An 18,814-nucleotide genomic window follows, 5' to 3' on the forward strand; every position below is an offset into this window, starting at 1 on the left:
ACTGTGATTTATAGCGTGTATTATAAAAGTTGTTAAGTTTAAAGTGACTAGAAAATGTACTGACAGTTTAAATTCTGTGTACTGAAAGTTTGTATCGAGGGAGAATAAACTGGTTTAAATAAAAAAGGATTTGTATCGCTGAAGTTCCTCTGAAATAATTTCTACTGGAAATTAACAAACAAGCAGACATGCAACAAAATATATAGTGAAGGTATTTATTTTGTGTACACAAAATAATGTTTTTGTCAGTCATGTGAGATTGTATGATCATGAGTATATATATATCAAATATATAGTGAAGTTATTTATTTTGTGTACACAACATAATGTTTTTGTCAGTCATGTGAGATTGTATGACCATGAGTATATATCAAATATATAATGAAGGTATTTATTTTCAGTGGATTTCTAATTTAGGTTATAGATTGTAGATGTATGTGTTTAAATTTTCTCTCTGTGTATTTTACTTTTTTCTTATTATTTTCTAGAATTCAGAAATCTTTAGTTTTTTAAAAATTCCAGATTCAGATTATAGGGATAAAACCAGCATCATTTGAGGTTCTTTTACGATTCATGTACACCGGAGAATTTAAGCCAGGGATTCATCTTATTGGAGATATATATCGTGCTTCCCTTAAACTGAAGATTTGGGAAGTGTCTCGAAAATGTGCAAAGGTAAAGAGATTTATTTAAAAATGAGGTACAAAATCATTATTTCTGATTATTGATTAATTAGAGATGTTTTATAAATTTTCTCAGGTTAAACATTTTGTTTTATTGTAAGTAGAGGTGAGGAAACAGTAGTCTATTTATACTTACATTTCTGTTTTCTGTTGTTTTTTTGTGAAATTGTACAGTTTTTGAAAACTTTAAAAAAACTGAGTTTTGCTGAAAAACGTTTTTCTGTAGACATCATATTATTGTTTGATTAACATAAATTGAAATGATTAACCTTTATCTTGACATCAGAATTAGTAGTTATCAGTGCATAGTGATAAAAGTAATTAATATTGTTCCATTAAGTTATAGGTAAATTTATTAGCATGTAGTCAAGTTAAAAAATATAAGATTTCCCAAACATCTTCCAACTTTAATCAAATGATGTATTATTTAACTATGATTACAGCACTTGAATAAGGCCATGAAAAAATAGGTGTAGTTAATGGATATTTTTCAGATCTGCAAAATGTAACACTCTGTTACAACTACAGAACTCATCTTCTGAAATGTTCCAGGAATATTTATTTATTTTTACCATCCAAAAGTATGTAACAGCTTTTTCAGACATGACTGATTTTAATAGATTTACCAGAAAGTTGAGGGAATGACAGTGTTAAATATCAGTGAATGCTTGACAAAGAAACCTGAAGGAGGTGCTAGTCAAATCGAGAACAGAAGATAAGAAGATGTTAGGGATACACACATACATATAGATCACAGGAGTGCTTAAGGCTAAGTTTTAATATTATTCTCTGTTTCTTTAATGTGAGCAAAGCAGTTCCTGAGTAATGGTGGGACAGGGATACCTATAAACTACATACTATGTAATCACTGAAAAAGAAGCCTCTGACATGTGCTTTGTTGTCTCGTTTAATCTCAAAGTAAAGTAAATTAGTTCCTGAGAAGAGATTCAAAATTTCATTTTGTAAAGAACAGGGACATATTACTTGTAACCAGTGGTGTTGTAAAATAGCTTGTTATTAAAAACTAACAAACAGTTTACATTAAAACTGGATTTTGTTTTTGCTGTGTTGTTCGTTTCTCTAATTCCAAACTCTTCATTAACTTTTTTCTAGTATATGTTAAATTGCAATTTTTTTTTCTTAATGCATAACATAAATGCAAGATTAAACAATATGGATTAACTTATTAAATTGATGTTACATTTATTTGTGTCCATATGATCTACATTATTAGTAACACCACAAGCTACGAGTATGACTTAAGGTACAAAAAAACACTGACATATGTGTGTGAAAATGGGTATTTTATTTGGTATAAGACCCAAATTGGTTTATAAAATATGTTGAGTAATGCCTAACTAATTGAAGATATTGTAACTGTAACAGTGTTTAAATAAATTAGTAATCATAATTTTATTATTTGATCATAAAAAAAAGTAAAATTATTACCCAATTAAAATTTCAATTCATTTAGACCTGTGTCTGCTCTAAAGATGTAGGTTAAAAACAAAAGAAATACGGCTAATGAGAAGTATCGTACATGTCAACTGAAAGACTAATAATGTTAAAAGTAAAACTTCTTATCATAAAACTGTCTAATCTTTGCTAATAAATATTGCAGAAGTAAATCCATGAGTTGAAGCCTTCAGATAAGACTAAACTTTTGTAAAGAGACTGGCTGTCTTCTCATTGCATCATTGTGCTTATAGTTGGAGCACATAGTTTGTAGTAGACTAGAATGATCTAGCATAAACATAACTTTATAAAAATGGATATTTATTAATTTTAGTTCAAATAGATTATGTTTTACACACTTATTAAATTAATAATGTCCAAAAACAATTAAAATAACCTTTAATGTTTTTCACATGACAGATAAAATACATTACTCATGAACAGATTAGTAGGCTCAACCCCAGCTTTAGCAGGAGTAGGGTCTCCTTGAAATCAATTTTTGTTTTATAGAAAATTATTATAAACCTAAGCAAATAAAAAATAAGACATTGCTTATTGAAAGTAAACCAATAATATTAATTGGTTACTGTGGAAATACTGTAATTCAAATATAAAGATTCTTAGCTAAAACACCCTTATAAAATTCTAGATTGACATTGTGAAGCAGTGTTGACCTTCCAGGACATAAAATACTATGTTTGTCTAATGGTGTAAATACTTTTTATTTCACCATCCAAAATCGTTTTTATAAGTATCATTCTGCATATATGTAGAAAGAACTCAAGCTTCAGTAATTGTTTTTTAGCAGAATAACTTTATGATTTCCAGATACAAAAGGGATTCATATGTTTAGGTATGAACCTAATATAAGTATACAGTTATAAATTACACCAAATAAAGTAATTTTATTACAACCTACTCAAACAATCCATTTGGCCAAGACTTTTATGGTACTTTCATTATTACAGTTAAGTGCATTTTTTTTTTCATTTGTCACTATACTCATTTTCTTAAAATGTCAAAGAATATTTATGTGTATCAGAGAAAAATAAGTGTAACTGAAATATATGTAATGAAGAATTTTAACTTTTGTTACTACTTTAGCTACTCAAGGGAGAAGAAGGTGGACCATCCAGTATTTTGTATGTTTATGCAACTTCCAAAATGTTAGGGTTAACCCAGGCAGCAGCTCATGCTTATCAAACAATTCTTAAAGAATTTGAAGACATTATTGTTACTCCAGAATTTTTGGACTTAGAAGCAAGTCAACTCTGTGAGATTTTGAGTGCAGATGCAATAGGAACGCGGAGGTATAATATTTTTATAAAGTTGTATCATGGACATTAGAAATTAATAAAGTTAAGACATTTAAAAGTAACCAGCTTCTATATTTTAAGATTAGTTGTGGTTACATGCTTTTTAACTGAGTTTTGGGTGTATGCTCATAAAACAAAGGTGACTATTAATTCAAAAAATGGCTAGGAAAATTTCCAACACGATTCCTTACCTCTTCTCACATAATAAATTTTTCTCGACTTGTGCTGCCCACTATACATACAGTTTTCACTCACCACTAGCTTTGATACTCCACGTACCCTCACGTAATTTCTTGTGCTATAGCTGTGCATGAGCATGCAACAACCCTCCACCAATAGGAATGCGACACACTCTCCTAATACAGCTTATTCTCTCTATACTGTAGAGCACTATCATCACTTTTAAATTTGGCATATCCAGTGTGCAGATGTGCTCAATTTTTGCTCTGTACGTACAATTCTTGTGTACATTTTCAGTTAATTCTAAAGTGTTTTGACAACTCTTAGTTTGTTGTCATTTATTTGCTGCTTATTTATTATTTGTGGATAAATTTTCTTTTTTATTGCTACATAATGTTACTACCATGCCTTCTGTTATGGATTACGCCACAACTGATCTACCATCACTTAGAACTTCTGTTGCTTCGGTCTCCACATTTTTTGTGAAGGAGGTTTCGACCATGATGCATCATGACTTGTAACATCACCTTCACTCCTATTTCATTTGTATTCCCATTATGATCCCGATTGTCTCCTTTGTCTAGTACGTGCTCATCTTTGTTACGTCACCTGCACTGCTTTCTTCCATGGATCCCATTCTTGTCTTGTTATGCCATGGAATACTTTCTCTACCCGTGATATTTCTCTTATCACACTTTCCGATGGAGTCACAAGCTTATTTTTCTTGCTTTTGCATTCTAATTTGAGGATTCTCATTGCATTTTCTAAGTTTCCTCCACCAGAGATGTCATCTCACTTTTTCCCTGGCTGCCCACTTCTGTCATCCATTAGGAGATATTGTGCAGGCTGGCATGTAGACCACACCTCACACATTTATAGCCCAATACTTGTATCATTTGGCCATCTCCTCCTCATCTGACTATTGATTACTACCTATCACTATTCTCCATACATAATTTTGACTCTGAAAGAGTAAGTTCTTCCTTTTATTTCTTCTTTTTTCTGTGGTCTTTTCACCTTTGCAGGATCCTGCTCTGTGGTAAACAGTGCTTGTCCAGGTATACTCAAATGTAAATTTGCACCATACAGCTGTACAGTCTGTAATGCTCACTGAAGTGATAGGGTGTTCCACAAAACCACTGGAGGTTACCTTGTGGTATCTTGCTTCATAAATAAGATCTACACCAGACTGTACTATCATGAGTAAAGCAATGTCAGGATTGCTGCTCATCTCTCTGGTCCTAGTTGAATAAACTGGGACCAGTCTGCTTTTCAAAATAGGGCTTTGTGGTCACCCATTGTACTGACTTATGTGTTGTAATTCTCCAGACTCTCCACTGAGTTGTCCCCCCCCCCTCTCCCAGGGAGTATGGAAGCCCTTGCCACTTTCCCTACCCACTGGTGCTGTAAACCATGGAGACTTTCTCTTGAGTGTGAGAGGTTCTACTCAGTTGAGAGTAGGGCAGTTATGTTCTGTTGGTGTAGATAGTGAGTATTTCCTCTTACCACAGACTGGAAGAAAAGTTCCTGATGCCATCTGATTTTGGACTGGATGAATCCACCACATGCAGTTCCCCCGTTTGGCTAGCTTTTCCCTATCCTATCACTGCCAGGATGTCAATTCCCAGGTGGTCTGCTGTTGGATTGGCACAGGACCAATCTAGCCAACATAAGACCTCACACATGTGGTTGATAGGGACCCTCCTCCTACTGTGGGCAACAAAATCCTGACACTACCCGGTGTTGGACTGGAGTTGACCCACCACATTCACATGAACCCTTTCTACCATTGCTAAGATTTCTAGTTCCTGAGGGGTCTGGTGTTGGTTGTGTACTGGGCATGCACACATGTGCCCTGCCTGGGTTGTCTGAATGAAAGTTGTTTTTCCCTTCTGCTTCCTAGTATCAAGGTGAAGACAGTTGGGACTCTCCTCCTATTGCAGACTGAAGGATAAATACCTGATACTGCCTGGTTTGGGACTGGAGTTGACCTATTGAATACAGTCCGACACACTCTAGCCCCTCTACATTACCTGGCACATCCAATTACAGATTGGATGAGCATCTTTTCTGCCCATTTTAGTAACACATATCTTTACAACAGGCAAAGAGTATACCTGCTATGAATGAAGCCTATACATTAGGGTATCACACTCTATGAGTTCTCTTCAGGCACCTTCCAAAGAGTGCTCATCTTGGTACTTTTGCACCAATCCCTCCACCATTTCAGTGTGGGATTCTAGCTATTATATGAGTAAAGGTAATATATTGTATCGGAAGTTAACATTTTCCTACACTGAAAATGTATTTTCAATACATACTTACTTTTGCTAACACTTCCCACCTGTTCTCTCCACTTCTGGTGCATCTTTTGTACCTAATCCTGAAGTAATGATAATACTTTACAGTATAAAGTTGTGTTAGGAGGGTGTGTTGAACTCCTGTTGGTGGAGGTCTTTTGCATTTTCCCATTTGCATGGTACAGTGCATCTATACCACAAAAAATTACTTAAGGGTAAGTGGGAGCATCAAGACTAATGGCGAGTGAAAATTGCACATGTAGAGGGCAGTACAAGTCGAGAAAAAGCTGTTATGTGAGAAGAGGAAAGTATCTATTGGAAATACATTAACATTGTAGGAAGATGTTAACTTTCAGTCCCTTTATAAATTTGTTCAGAAAAAAGCTGGTATTGCAAACCTCAAAGTTTCCAATGCCTATGTGATTAAACTGTGTAGTTATGAAAGCCAGAAATTATTTCAAGTAGAGATCTTAGCTACTGTAAAAAGTTAAGAGACAGAAAATTTAACACTTGAACACCCCAATGTAATAGAGATATTTCAAGTGCCTATTTGTATAACATTTGGTATGATTTTATAATCATACAATTCACAAAAATTCATTCTGACAACCAGGCAATGCCACTGATAGAAATGCATAAAGAAACCTCCCCATTTTTAATTAAAAATTTAACTATCAAACCAATTAAAAACTTAGTTATATCTAGCTACGTAAACAAGTGCTGTAAGTAGACATTTGAAAGAAAATAGTAAACCATGCAATTGTAAAAAATTAAAATGTTGATGCCAATGAGCCAGTAGTAATATATATATAGATCAGTATTAATCTCCATTTGAGAAGAATAAGTTGAAAGAAAGGTACACTAGAGTAAGACAGTATTTGTTATGTCTGTGATATATTCAGATCAGATTGGTTTTCGTTAGAGCAGTTAGATAGATCCACTCAATAACAGCAGAGTTGAACAAATATCTGTCACAGAGTAGTTATGAATTTCTTTGAATAACTGAGTTTGTGATAATAAAATAGTTTATGCAGTATAACACACAAATGAACAATCTTTATACATCACTAACACACACACACAGAGTGTGTATACTTGCTTGTTTTACAAACGGATGGTCACTTTTACTGGATCAGTGATAACTTCCATCTGACTGACTTGGCCAAGGTCATCTACCAGACTGTTTAAACCTAACATTACTTACTTCCAAGGTAACATTAGGCTGATACAGAGCAATTAGAGCTACCCACATGACTGTCTTTCTCATTCAAACTTAAGGGAGACTATAATTTCAAGGCATCACCTGAGCTACTGTTGGAGGACACCATTGTTGACATTCTTGCACAACATACAGCATCACAGCTATACTGCCCTAAAGGCAAACCAGGTGTTACTTCAAGAGAATAACAAAGAACAGAAGTGGCTAGAATGAAAACAACTTAATGACTTTCTTGACCATGTGTTACGTGAAAACTGCACATACCAGAATAGTTGACAAATTGTTAAAAATAATGAGGTAGAAAAAGGATGGTATCCTTAAATACCACATGTCTCTTAACTTAGATTATTTATTTGTATTAAGTGGTTAAATAATCCTTAACTATTTTCTTGTGCTTTCTATAAAAACTTGCATTGAAAAATTAGAATTGATACTGATATTATATACTATATTTAAAGCTATGATGAGAAATATTTCATCTTGCTAAATAAAAGCTTTTTATACACATGGAATGTTACATAGTGATTCCATGAATTGTACTCAGTTTTGCATTTTATGAATGATTTGCTCAAATCATGTTTTAAATCATTCATAGTGGAATCATACTGGCACTTCAGATCTTTACTGTTTTTAAATTTAATTTAACAAAATTTAAGTGAAATTTTACACCCTTTTAATGAATAATCACATTTTCTAATTCAGAAATAAATCACAGTAATTGTGATGCATTAGCTATTTTACTACACGTTTGAGACAAAGAAAAAATACATTTACAAGGAAGTTGTCCAGAATTCTGTAAAAGAACTATATTAACACTGACTGGTAGATGATTGATTCAAGTAATAATATTTGTGCAAATATGATACTTTTCTAGTGTCACTTTTTCTTCTTCTTAATACAGGTTTGATGTTCAAATTGTTTCAGATATTGGGTGTCGGAGTTTGTTATGTATATATATACTAGCTTATAGCATGTCAAAAATGACGAGGCAAGTACTACCACCCCCACCCCATAGTGTACCTTAACTTCACATTTTATAGATAACTGAAATAAATGCATTTTGTGAAATCAAGCTTAACCAACAAAGAGGCAGAAAAGTGAAGTTGAGGCAGTCAAACGTCCATAAATTTCTTTGTGAGCCAATCAAAATTAAGATCATTCATGAAATGAATTTGTGGTGTATTCATAGAATAATTATTGGTAAAAATCAGTTAGATTAACATCTTGTAATATATATAAAAGCCAGTACGTTTTGGTAACACCACATTCCAACAATGGCTTTTATGTCATGTTGCTAAGCAACAAAAGTATAACCTAATATTGTTGTTAGTCTATGTACTGAAAGTATGAAAAAAAATGTATAGATAATAAAACTGGAAAAATATTTTTGATTTCTTAATTTAGAGTCTCTATTGATTAAAAAGGTTTGTTTTTTATTAAAAATGTTGGTGATATAGCAACAGAAAATAGCTTAATTTAGAAATGATTTAAGTTTAAGATTGGCTCTAGCTAGGTGATCCCATGCTACATCTTTACTTTAGGCTTATTATACCAACACTTACTACACATACAAGGTTTCACAGCACACACACACACACTCCACAGCTCCCTTGCATCCCCTTCACTAAAATTGTAATGGGCAGACAGTAATTTTGCTTTTATGACTCCTCTTATTTTGAGAAATCAAGTGTTATGTGATGTGATACACACTAGGTTTTATACAGGTTAGATTTTGGGGAGGACAGTAATATTTTTTCCACTTAGTGTATTTTTCCATAATCAACTATCAGTCACTGCAATCATATTATTTCCTAATTAACTTTTTTCTTATTTTTTTATTTTACCCAGGGAGGTAGATTTTGTAAACAAGTTTATTTATTGTGTTATGATTACATTACTTCCTGTGCTTTTTAGTGGCATATTTTTGTGAGAGTTAGGATACAAGTTTTTTTGCTGTATATACTATGACCTATCAGTCTAACATGCATTTACTTAAAACTGTCTTGTTTTGTTTGTCATAACACCTCACTCTTCTACAGACTGTTTATTTTAAGTCATTTCAGGACTTTGGTGCAAGATATGAATTTTAGGGTCCGTAGTTCACATTCTGCTACCTGGTGGTTGATGGTGTTGACTTGCTGCCTTCCCTCTATTTTGACATTTCAAAAATATGAACAGCTAGTGTGATTAGCTCTTTTGTATCTTTGTGTGAACATCTGAAACAAACAAGGAGTATTGGTCATTTGTTTTTCTAAGACTTATTCACATTGCTTTGCCTCATTTGTAGGACTTTTTTTTATGACAATTCTATAGGTCCAATCTTCAGCAAAAAGGTTATTGAAAGGTTAGTTGTATCATCTTCATTAAAAGGCATCTCTTTTATGCCCTTTATTATGTTGGATTATCCACAGTAACTTGTGTATTATTGCTGGATGGATTTTTTTACTATTCTGTAAATTAATTTCATTAGGTACCTTCACCTTGGTATTTCTATTTCCAGTCTTTGTACTGTTTTATTTGTATGGCAGAATGGCTCAGGCAGTTAATTTAGATAGATACCTTTATATTGTGTGCACATCAATGTCTAGTTAACTTTCACAGAATTAAAAATGGACTGGTTTTCTTCTGTGGAGATTTTTTAGAATTGTATACATCCAGACCATCTTTTATTATGAAAAAAATCTAAAGAACTTTTATGAGTTTTTTTGGTAAAATCTGTAAAAAATCTATGTTTACTTTGAGTTACTTTACTACTCAAAGAAATTTTAATATTAAAACTATGTGCTTGTAGATGGATCTTCCCTCATTTAGAGTTGTCATATAAATATGTTGTTGTTTTTTCAATTTATTTTAAATCTGTGTTGTAGTTTTTATAAAGGTAAGCAAGTCATGTTAAGATTATTAACATTTAGGTTTATGTATAAAATGCACAACTTGACAGTGATTGAAATGTTTTTTGTAATTTTTTATTAGTTTTTCTTTTGTGGGAAAGGACAGTAAAATTCTCTGTATTAATGTAATATTATAGAAAAAATATATATGTTCATGTCATAAACTCCACTATGATAATGTAGTTTGCCTGTGAAAGCTTCATCTTACTTATTCGTTCCTTTTGTGCATTTTTCCTTCACTAGTGAGATTGTCATATATTTAGCTGCATTAAAATGGCTAGATCATGACTTTTTAAAGAGAGAAGAATACATGCCTGAAGTTATGAAATGCATACGATTTTCTACAATGACGTTGGAAGAAGTCCTTGCTTGCTACCACCCTCCTATTTTGCCTGGTATCACACAGTATCCTGTTGTTAGAGATTTACTATTAAAAGCAACCTGGTAAGTGGGGGAAAACTTTTGTTAAACTTGAAGTTTGTATGTAAGGCCTGTAGATAAAATATCAATAAGTGCAGTTATTAAAATACTCATCATGTATTTGAAACACTTTACAGAACTTGAAATTAGTGCTAGAAAACTAGCAAATTGCTGTGTAGTGTTGCAGTTTTGCTAGTAAAACTTATAAGCCACTAAAACAAATTTTGCTAGTACACTAGTACAAATTTCAGAATGAAGATTCTTACTGTCCAGTATTAATACACCCATGATACGTAAGTGTATTCAGTCATTTAAATTGCAATATTCTATGTACAGAAGGTGATTTTAATTGTGATTAACAAGATAATTTTACTTGCTGGAAAAATGCTTGTTTTACGATCCTCATTTGAACTGCATGACATGCCAGGCTAAGCATCAGGAAATGGGAATAATGGTTCCATTTGGTTGACTGCTTTCCAAGGCAATTAATATATGGGTCAGCCTTTGAGCTGCATTTGTACTGGCAGAGCTGTTAGAAACACTATACCACATTGGTTACTCATTGGAGGTAATAGTAAAATTGAAATTATGTAAACTGCAGTTGTTTTTTCCATATTTCTTTTAATTTGTCTATGATTAACATAACTTTTAGTCCTATTGGGTTTTAATAAATTGCAAGTTTTTGGCTTTTCAGCTATGAATTTTGGATAATAAAATAGTTTTTAGTATAGGGTGTCCACCAGTAGTGGAATACTGTAGATTTTGTCAATCCAGGCACTCATACGTACTAGTTTATGTGCAAATCAAGCATCTTTTAACTTTTGTGAAATAGTAAAAATAAAAACTGTTACACAATTGAAATGAGTTTTGACATATTGAAAAATATTTGTGAAGAAAACATTACACAGAAGATTTATATATATGTACAAAGGTTTTGACATAAGGACTGGATTCTTTTCAGTAGGTGTCTGTAACTTGTTGGCAATAAGTTTCAACAATAAATGGACAGCACACAATCCACTTGTTTTAAACTAATATATTCAAAACAAGTCAAATGTATGTACAAAAAAAATCTTTACACTATTGGTTATCACAGTTGAATCTAGAGCTTAAAATAATTCTATTTTTCCTCAAAAGTCTACACAGGCTGATTCAGTTTCTTTAGAACCCAATTGACAAGACAAATTATTTATTCTCTATTCTTTTATCACAACAGAATCAGTGATAAGGTGATTTACGTTACCCCATGGTTTACCACAGTCATATCCAGAGCTTTAAATAATTCTCTTTTATATCAAAAGTCTGCACAGGCTGGTTCAACTACTTTAGAACCCAACTGACAAGACAAATTCTTCTTCTCTATCTCTGGTGTTACAATACAAGCTGTGAAATTCACTTCAAATTTACCACTATAACTGTTGGTTACCTCAGTTTTATCCAGAGCTTTAAATAATTGTCTCCTTTTCATCAAAGTCCACACAGGCAGGTACAATTTACCTTAGAACACCCTTTGATAAGACAAATCATTCTTTTTTAGCTCTTTTGTTACAATACAAGCTGTGAAACTCACTTTAGATTTTGCCAGTTATGGTTAAACTGACAGTCTACCTTCAATTTTTTTACTTTTACATTCACAGTCATACTTAACTCTGTATCTGCATGTATTTATAATACACGACAGAAAAATCTAGAACTATCTAGCTCTTTAGTAGCAACAATATTACACCTAACAAGAAAAACTAATAAGCTTCGAGTAAGATGGTGTCAACAATATTACAAAAGCCTAATACAACAAGTAAACTGCGTACACAGTGTATGACTCATACCAGGTTATGTAACGAAACGTGTTGTAACTATTACTTTTATAATGAATAACGTTTAACACTCTTGTTAAGAAAATTAAATAATCATTTAATATTAAATCACTAAATAAACAATATCATAACTTGTAAATTAAACAGTCTTGTGTATATATCTTAACAATAAGCCCCTTTTCAAGAAAAGTATTTACAGACTGTTCTCAGGTCATACACGAAGTCTCCTCATATGGTCTGTACTAACATTTGCAGTTCCCTTTTTGGTCTCTCTTTGCACAGGGCATCTGGTAAGGCTTCACCTTGACAGGATCCCTTGTCTTTGTCTTGATCCTTTGTTGCCTGAGGTCTGTCTTGCCTGATCTATCACCTTTTTCTTCTGCTAACCAGTCACTTCTTAAGCATAAGAGATCTTTATCTTCTGTTACAAGGTCACTGTCTTCTGGTTCTGCATCTATGACAACTAAACCTGCCATGTCCATCTGTGCCTCAATAGCTGCATCTATTAGGTCTGCATCCCTCTCAAAGTACTTCTTCAACAAATTGGCATGGTAGATCTTGCTTTTCCCATCCACTGTCACTTTATAATCCATTCTTTTGACCTCCTGCACTTCAAAAGATCCTTTCCATTGCAGGGTGAGTTTGTTGTTGTCTGTAGGTAGCAGAACCAAGACCTTCTGTCCAATCTTGAAATGTTGATCCATAGCTTTCTTGTCATACAAGTACTTCTGACTACCTTTGATGTGTTTAACTTCCCCAGTAGAACTGCCTTGATAGATCTGGTACAATACTCCCTTCCATCCCTCTATTTTGTAGGTCCCTTTCCCATTATCTTGTGCTCGACATTCTCCCAGGCACTGCCCCAAAGTTTCTGCAGTGAAGGGTCTTTCTTCTGTGCTTCCTTAAGTTCCTGTAGACCTACATTCAGGATGTCATCTTTCAAGGCTTGCAGAGGTTTGATGTCTTGCTTAATTTTCTTTTCTAGAGCTCTAGTAATGACTGCTTATACTTCATCAGTCCTCTTTCTGTTTGATTCCTCCAAACTTCTACTACCTGTTTTGTTTCTAATCCCCAAGTTGTAGATTGGTGTCTTCATACACATGGTTTTAAGGTATTGTACATAGTATGGAGTATCCACCTTTATTTATGCTATGTGAAACTTTCTCACTGTCCCATCAATCAACACATTCCCAGACATACCTTTTCTGTCATCTGATCATCAGATACTAGACTAATTCTCAGTGTCTTGTAGAACTTTCACTTTCTTGTCCCCATCATAGACTTCACCTACTGGCATGTTGTGATTTGTTGGCATCTCACAATGTTTGTCAGATGGTCCATTGTTAATCCATTTGCTAAATTGGGTTGACCATCAGTCATGTACTGTTTAATCATGGAGATAGCACTTCCTTGTTGTGGTGAATTTAATGAGTTGTCTCTATTCTGTTTCTTCTGTGGCAGCAGCATCCATGGTGATGGTCACTTTTTTGTTTCTAGCCAGCACCATATTTGTAGGTAGCTCCAGCTGCTTTGATATTTCTGCTGCACTCCTTTACAATGTGCCCTATTTTATAACAAGCATAGCATCTCTTCTCCCTTTAGTCTGTTGACTTTTTGTCACCTTTGGTGGTATTCTGCTTCTGGTCAGCTACTACTGGTTTCAATTTTAACTGGTTATACTTGGACTTGCCAGTTATACTCCATCCACGGGCTTCCATATATTGTTCTGCCAGCTTGATCATCTCATCTACATCTTTTGGTGCTCTCTTCTTTAGGAACAGTGATAAGGCAGTGGAGCACATGATCATGAACTGTTCATGTTTTAGTAAATATGCTAGTCCTTTAAAACTATTTTCACACTTGGCCATGTCAGTCTATCTTGTGAAGTATCGCTGTAGGTGTGCCACTAATTGAAATACAGTTTCTCCAGTGTCAGGTTTGACTTCTCTGAACTTCTGATAAAAACCTTCCTCGGTAAGGTCATGGCATTTTAGCAATGCCACTTTAACTTGTCATAGTCCATGACATCTTCTGACATCATGCCTGCATATACTTATAGGCCTTTTCCTGTCAGATGGGAGCCGAGACAGACTGCCCTGTCTCCTTTGTCCCAGTTCTGACTTTGGGCAAATCTGTCATATCTTTCCAGAGAAGCATCCATGTCATCTTTCTGTTCATCAAATTTGGGATTGACCCCTGACCCCATTATCATTCTTGATCTCAATTTGTGCTCTTATTCTATCTTTTTTTCTCCTTTTCTTCTTTTAGTTATTCTTTCTATCTTCTCAGTCTCTCATCCTTCCTCGTCTGTTGCCACTCTTCTCCAGTTCTTGTTGTTGTTTAGCAAACTCTTGTAGATCACAATCTCTTAGATCAAGTTGCTCACCTCTCTCTCTATCCATTTATCAAAATCAGTTGATGTGATTGTAATCTCTGCACTATTTTCATTACCACTACAGTTTTGTGTATATAGACCTACTTCCACTGTCATTTACGTCTTTTACTGCCATTTACCACTGTATAATCCTGGCTGGCTCACCAATGTCAGGTTTTTATAGGGGCCACAGTTCTTTACAGTCTGTGACTTGTTAGCAGTATATATCAACAATAAACAGACAGCACAAACTCCTCTTGTTTTGAAATAATATATTCAAAAGTCACATGTATGTAAAAAAAATTCTTTACACTATAGGTTATTACAGGTATTACATAGAGCTTTAAATTATTCACTTTATCATCAAAAGTCCACACAGCCTGGTTCAATTGCTTTAGAGCCCAATTGACAAGATGAATTATTCTTGTTTATCTCTGTTATTACAATACAAATTGCGTAACTTTCACTTTAAAAATCGCTCGTTAAGGCTAAACCGAATCACATAGTCTAACGTCACTTTTAATAACTTACTTACTCTCTGTATCTGTCACGTATTTATAATTCTAAACAGTAAAACCTAGAATTATCTAGCCCTCTAGTAACAACAATATTAAACATAATGAGAAAGACTTAGAAGCTTTGAGTAAAATGACATCAACAATATTACCAAAGCCTAGTACAATGACTAAATTGCTAAACTGACAATCACACAGTCTAACTTCATTTTTACTTTCACTAACTTACTTACTCCCTCTTTCTGCATGTATTTATAAATTCCACCCATAGATTACAAAACTTTTTGCACATACTGTAAAACCAATTAACTTTACATGGCTTTACTCACTAATGTTTGTTGCTGTAGTTCTATTGGAAATAAATACTTTTCATGCACAGTCTTTATTTATTAAAGTGACTGAAACATAATTGGTAGATTAGTCCCAAAACAACATTTCCCATTAAAAGAACTTCTGCATGAAATATTGTTTTAAAATAGACTTCTTTTTTTTTCAGTTATTTAGCAGCAAAATCAACGAAACAGAATAAAAATTTTGAAGAATATTCTTCTAAACCTCGATTGTTTCTTGCAAAAACAAAGCATAGGTTAGGATGGGTAAGTTGTGTGCATAGATTGTTTCTTTTAATAATAATATCTTAATAAAAATATAAAATGTTTGAAATCACTGATTTAATCAGCTGTTATGTACAGGAACAAAAATGATTAGGGTTTATCTACTAAAGGTTAAGGTTATCAAAAATAAATGGTATTATAGCTATAGACTTGCATGGTTGTTTTCCTTCTTAAACTGAAAATTTAGATAACCAAAGAGTAAAGGTTGAAGTTTACTCAACATGAGATGAGTCTGCTGAAGTTTAAAGCCTACATCTTAATAGTCATGTATTAAAGCTTTATTATAAAGAGATAAAAGCTAAAAAAATTTTAAAAAATTAGTGTTATATTTATTCACATTGTGATGTTCACTACTGCTCTTTTTCTTTCTCCTGAATCATGTTTCAACTTTTCTTGGACATTTTCATTCTGGTTTTCTACATCAATTCTGATATTCTCAAGCTATTTGCTTTCTTACTTTGGAAATCCTATTTTAGATTGAAAAACTAGTTTCAAAATGAAAGTATGATATTCTACATATTACATGTTTGATAGTTAAACACCCAAAGTGTTCTCCTTGAAAAACAGTCACTCTTCTCGTTTGATTTTTTATTTTTATTTTGGATGACACTTAATACTAGGTTCTGACTGCTATTTAATTGGAGTTATTTGGTACTTTTCTGAGGGTTTCATTGTAGTTGGTCCTTTTTATTTTTAAAAGTATTATAAGGAATATATTCATAATTTTTAGTATGTTACTTCTTTCCCCATTTATGAAGGTTGTTGTATTTTGTTTATGCTGTAACCACTCCTTATTTTAATATGTTTGTATTCTACTTTTCTATACATTATAAAGATAAGCCAACATTTTATAATTGAAAATAAATTTCAACTGTGTCCTTACTTCTGTGTGTACATCTCATCATTTTATCTCCATATTTGTATTCTGTCTCTGATAGAATGACGTCTAGTTTTGTAATACCAATGTAAGTTTTGTGAGCATATGTAGGACACATGGAAATGGACTATAGCCTGGATAGGTTATCTTGTATACACAAAAGTGTTTCTGAGAAGAAGAATAACATTATAAATGTGTACAGGTAAAGACAGAAAATAAGCTTATAGTTTGACAGCTCATGTCAATGTTAGACTCTTTCTTCCAATAGGAGCCCGACACACCCTTCTAGTATAGCTGACTCCCTCTATAATGTAAAGCACTCACATCACTTTTCGATTTGGCATTCCAGTCTGCAGTCATGCTCGATTTTCACTCATTGTTTCATCTGATCGTGTACAATTTCACTAAATAATACTGTATTGACAACTTTAGTTTGTTGTCATTTATTTTTTTTATTTTTTGGCCTTTTCACCACGGACACTTGGGTTCTTCAGGTTCTAACAGAAGGACTGTCTCTTCATTTTTCTGCTCCTCCCCCCCTTTATCCTCACACCCTATTTCTTTTCCCCTCCTCAGGATCCACTTTCTTGTAAGCATTTCTCTGAGGGAGTTCAAGATTTTTTTTGAACAAAGGCATTATAGAACAAGTGTTTCACCCTTCTCCAGGTTTTTTTATTCCCAAGAAGACCTGGGATTGGCATTCTGTTATTGATCTTTCCAAACTCAACTGCTTCATCGACCTCCATGCACAGTAGATCTACATAAGCACTTGAGATTAACTTCTTTCTTATTCTCGGCATTATCTCTCTCGACTGGACAGGATTCTTTCTACAGAGTGGTCACTCCATCCTTTTGTTGGACATGTGGGTATGCCATTGATCGATGTCTTCACCACGCCTCTCAACATCAAGCTTCCTTTCCTGTAGTTCCCAGTATTTAACCCAGCTTCTCTGACAGTGGGGTATACCAGTGATCGATTTCTTCACCACTCCTCTCAACATCAAACTTCCTCTTTTCTGGCTGTGGATTTCTTTAACCTCGTATCTGATCTTATATCTTTCTGTATGTGTACTCTTAGCTACCACCTCATACATTTATCTTTCACCCAGTAGTATTAAACCTTTATCTTCGTGGTTGTTTCACCAAGAATTGTCAGTTTATACTATAGCACGCTATTAAGTAGCATTGTTGACTAACTTTTGACTTTTTCACTATGGTTCCATCTTTTCCATCCTTGTTCTTTCCACCTTCTTCTGGTCCTTCCTTGTTCATTGTCCCCCTCACCTCATTTCTTTGTCTCACTGGAACATTAATTTGGTTCTACCCAGGCCCCATTTGAACCATTGGCCACTCGCTCATTATACCATCTTTCAAGAGGGTATTGGTGCAATTGTGCTGGTTGTAGATGCATAAATGTGATTACTGCAAAAGTTTTCAAAATGTTTTGCTCTTATTAGACAGTATAGTGTGGGTTAAACAGTATTTCCATAAATATTCACCAGGAATACTAATAACAGACATTTCTAAAGCTAAAGGATGACCAATTAAGCTCAGTTGGTTAATAATAATGTAAGAATATAATTGCTGCTAAGCTACAACTTTGTTTTTACTCTTTTTTTAATTAAAAACCAACCTTTTATAACATATAGTTGTTGATTATAAACTTTGTTTATATCATCCAATTTTTTGCAGTTTGAAAATACAAATTTCTATTCTTGTGTGAAACATTCCAGTCATTAAAACTATATATAAGTATAGCTCTGATATATTTGTTTATTTATACTGTTTAAATAAGAGACATGAAATTACCATACAAATTAGAAAAACATAGAATACTAAAGAAAAAAAAAGAGTAAGGGTGAAATAATTTTGTTATTAAGCTTTTTTGTTACACTTTCCTTGTAGCATGTTTCTAACTTTAACAGTTTCTTCATGTCACAAGTATTATGGTATAGGTGGCATAATCATAACAACGATGATATTGGAACTAAGTCACTAAAATATTGTAATTTCTCTATTTAAAAAACAGACTGTTGGAAACCTAAGTGAGGATAAGTAGCTACTTGAGACTACATTAATAATCTTTTATTTCAAAAATATCATTTTGTAGCACTTCTGTATATATATATATATATATATATATGTGTGACTTAGTT

At 33.4% G+C, this 18,814-nt stretch overlaps 1 protein-coding gene across 1 annotated transcript in view; it reads left to right on the forward strand.

Annotated features, from left to right (window-relative positions):
• Window positions 1-18,814, forward strand: part of LOC106468199 (actin-binding protein IPP-like) — a gene marked incomplete at its 3' end in the record, with an annotated part of 63,670 nt that overhangs the window by 18,075 nt on the left and 26,781 nt on the right. Inside the window, exons 5-8 of the mRNA XM_022396536.1 lie at window positions 523-675; window positions 3,243-3,448; window positions 10,288-10,488; window positions 15,664-15,763. Of these exons, the coding sequence (XP_022252244.1) occupies window positions 523-675; window positions 3,243-3,448; window positions 10,288-10,488; window positions 15,664-15,763 (660 nt within the window). The remainder of the gene's footprint in view (window positions 1-522; window positions 676-3,242; window positions 3,449-10,287; window positions 10,489-15,663; window positions 15,764-18,814) is intronic.

The sequence above is a fragment of the Limulus polyphemus genome, unplaced genomic scaffold, assembly GCF_000517525.1.
Source record: "Limulus polyphemus unplaced genomic scaffold, Limulus_polyphemus-2.1.2 Scaffold2912, whole genome shotgun sequence".
In the NCBI taxonomy this organism is placed as follows: Eukaryota; Metazoa; Arthropoda; class Merostomata; order Xiphosura; family Limulidae; genus Limulus; species Limulus polyphemus.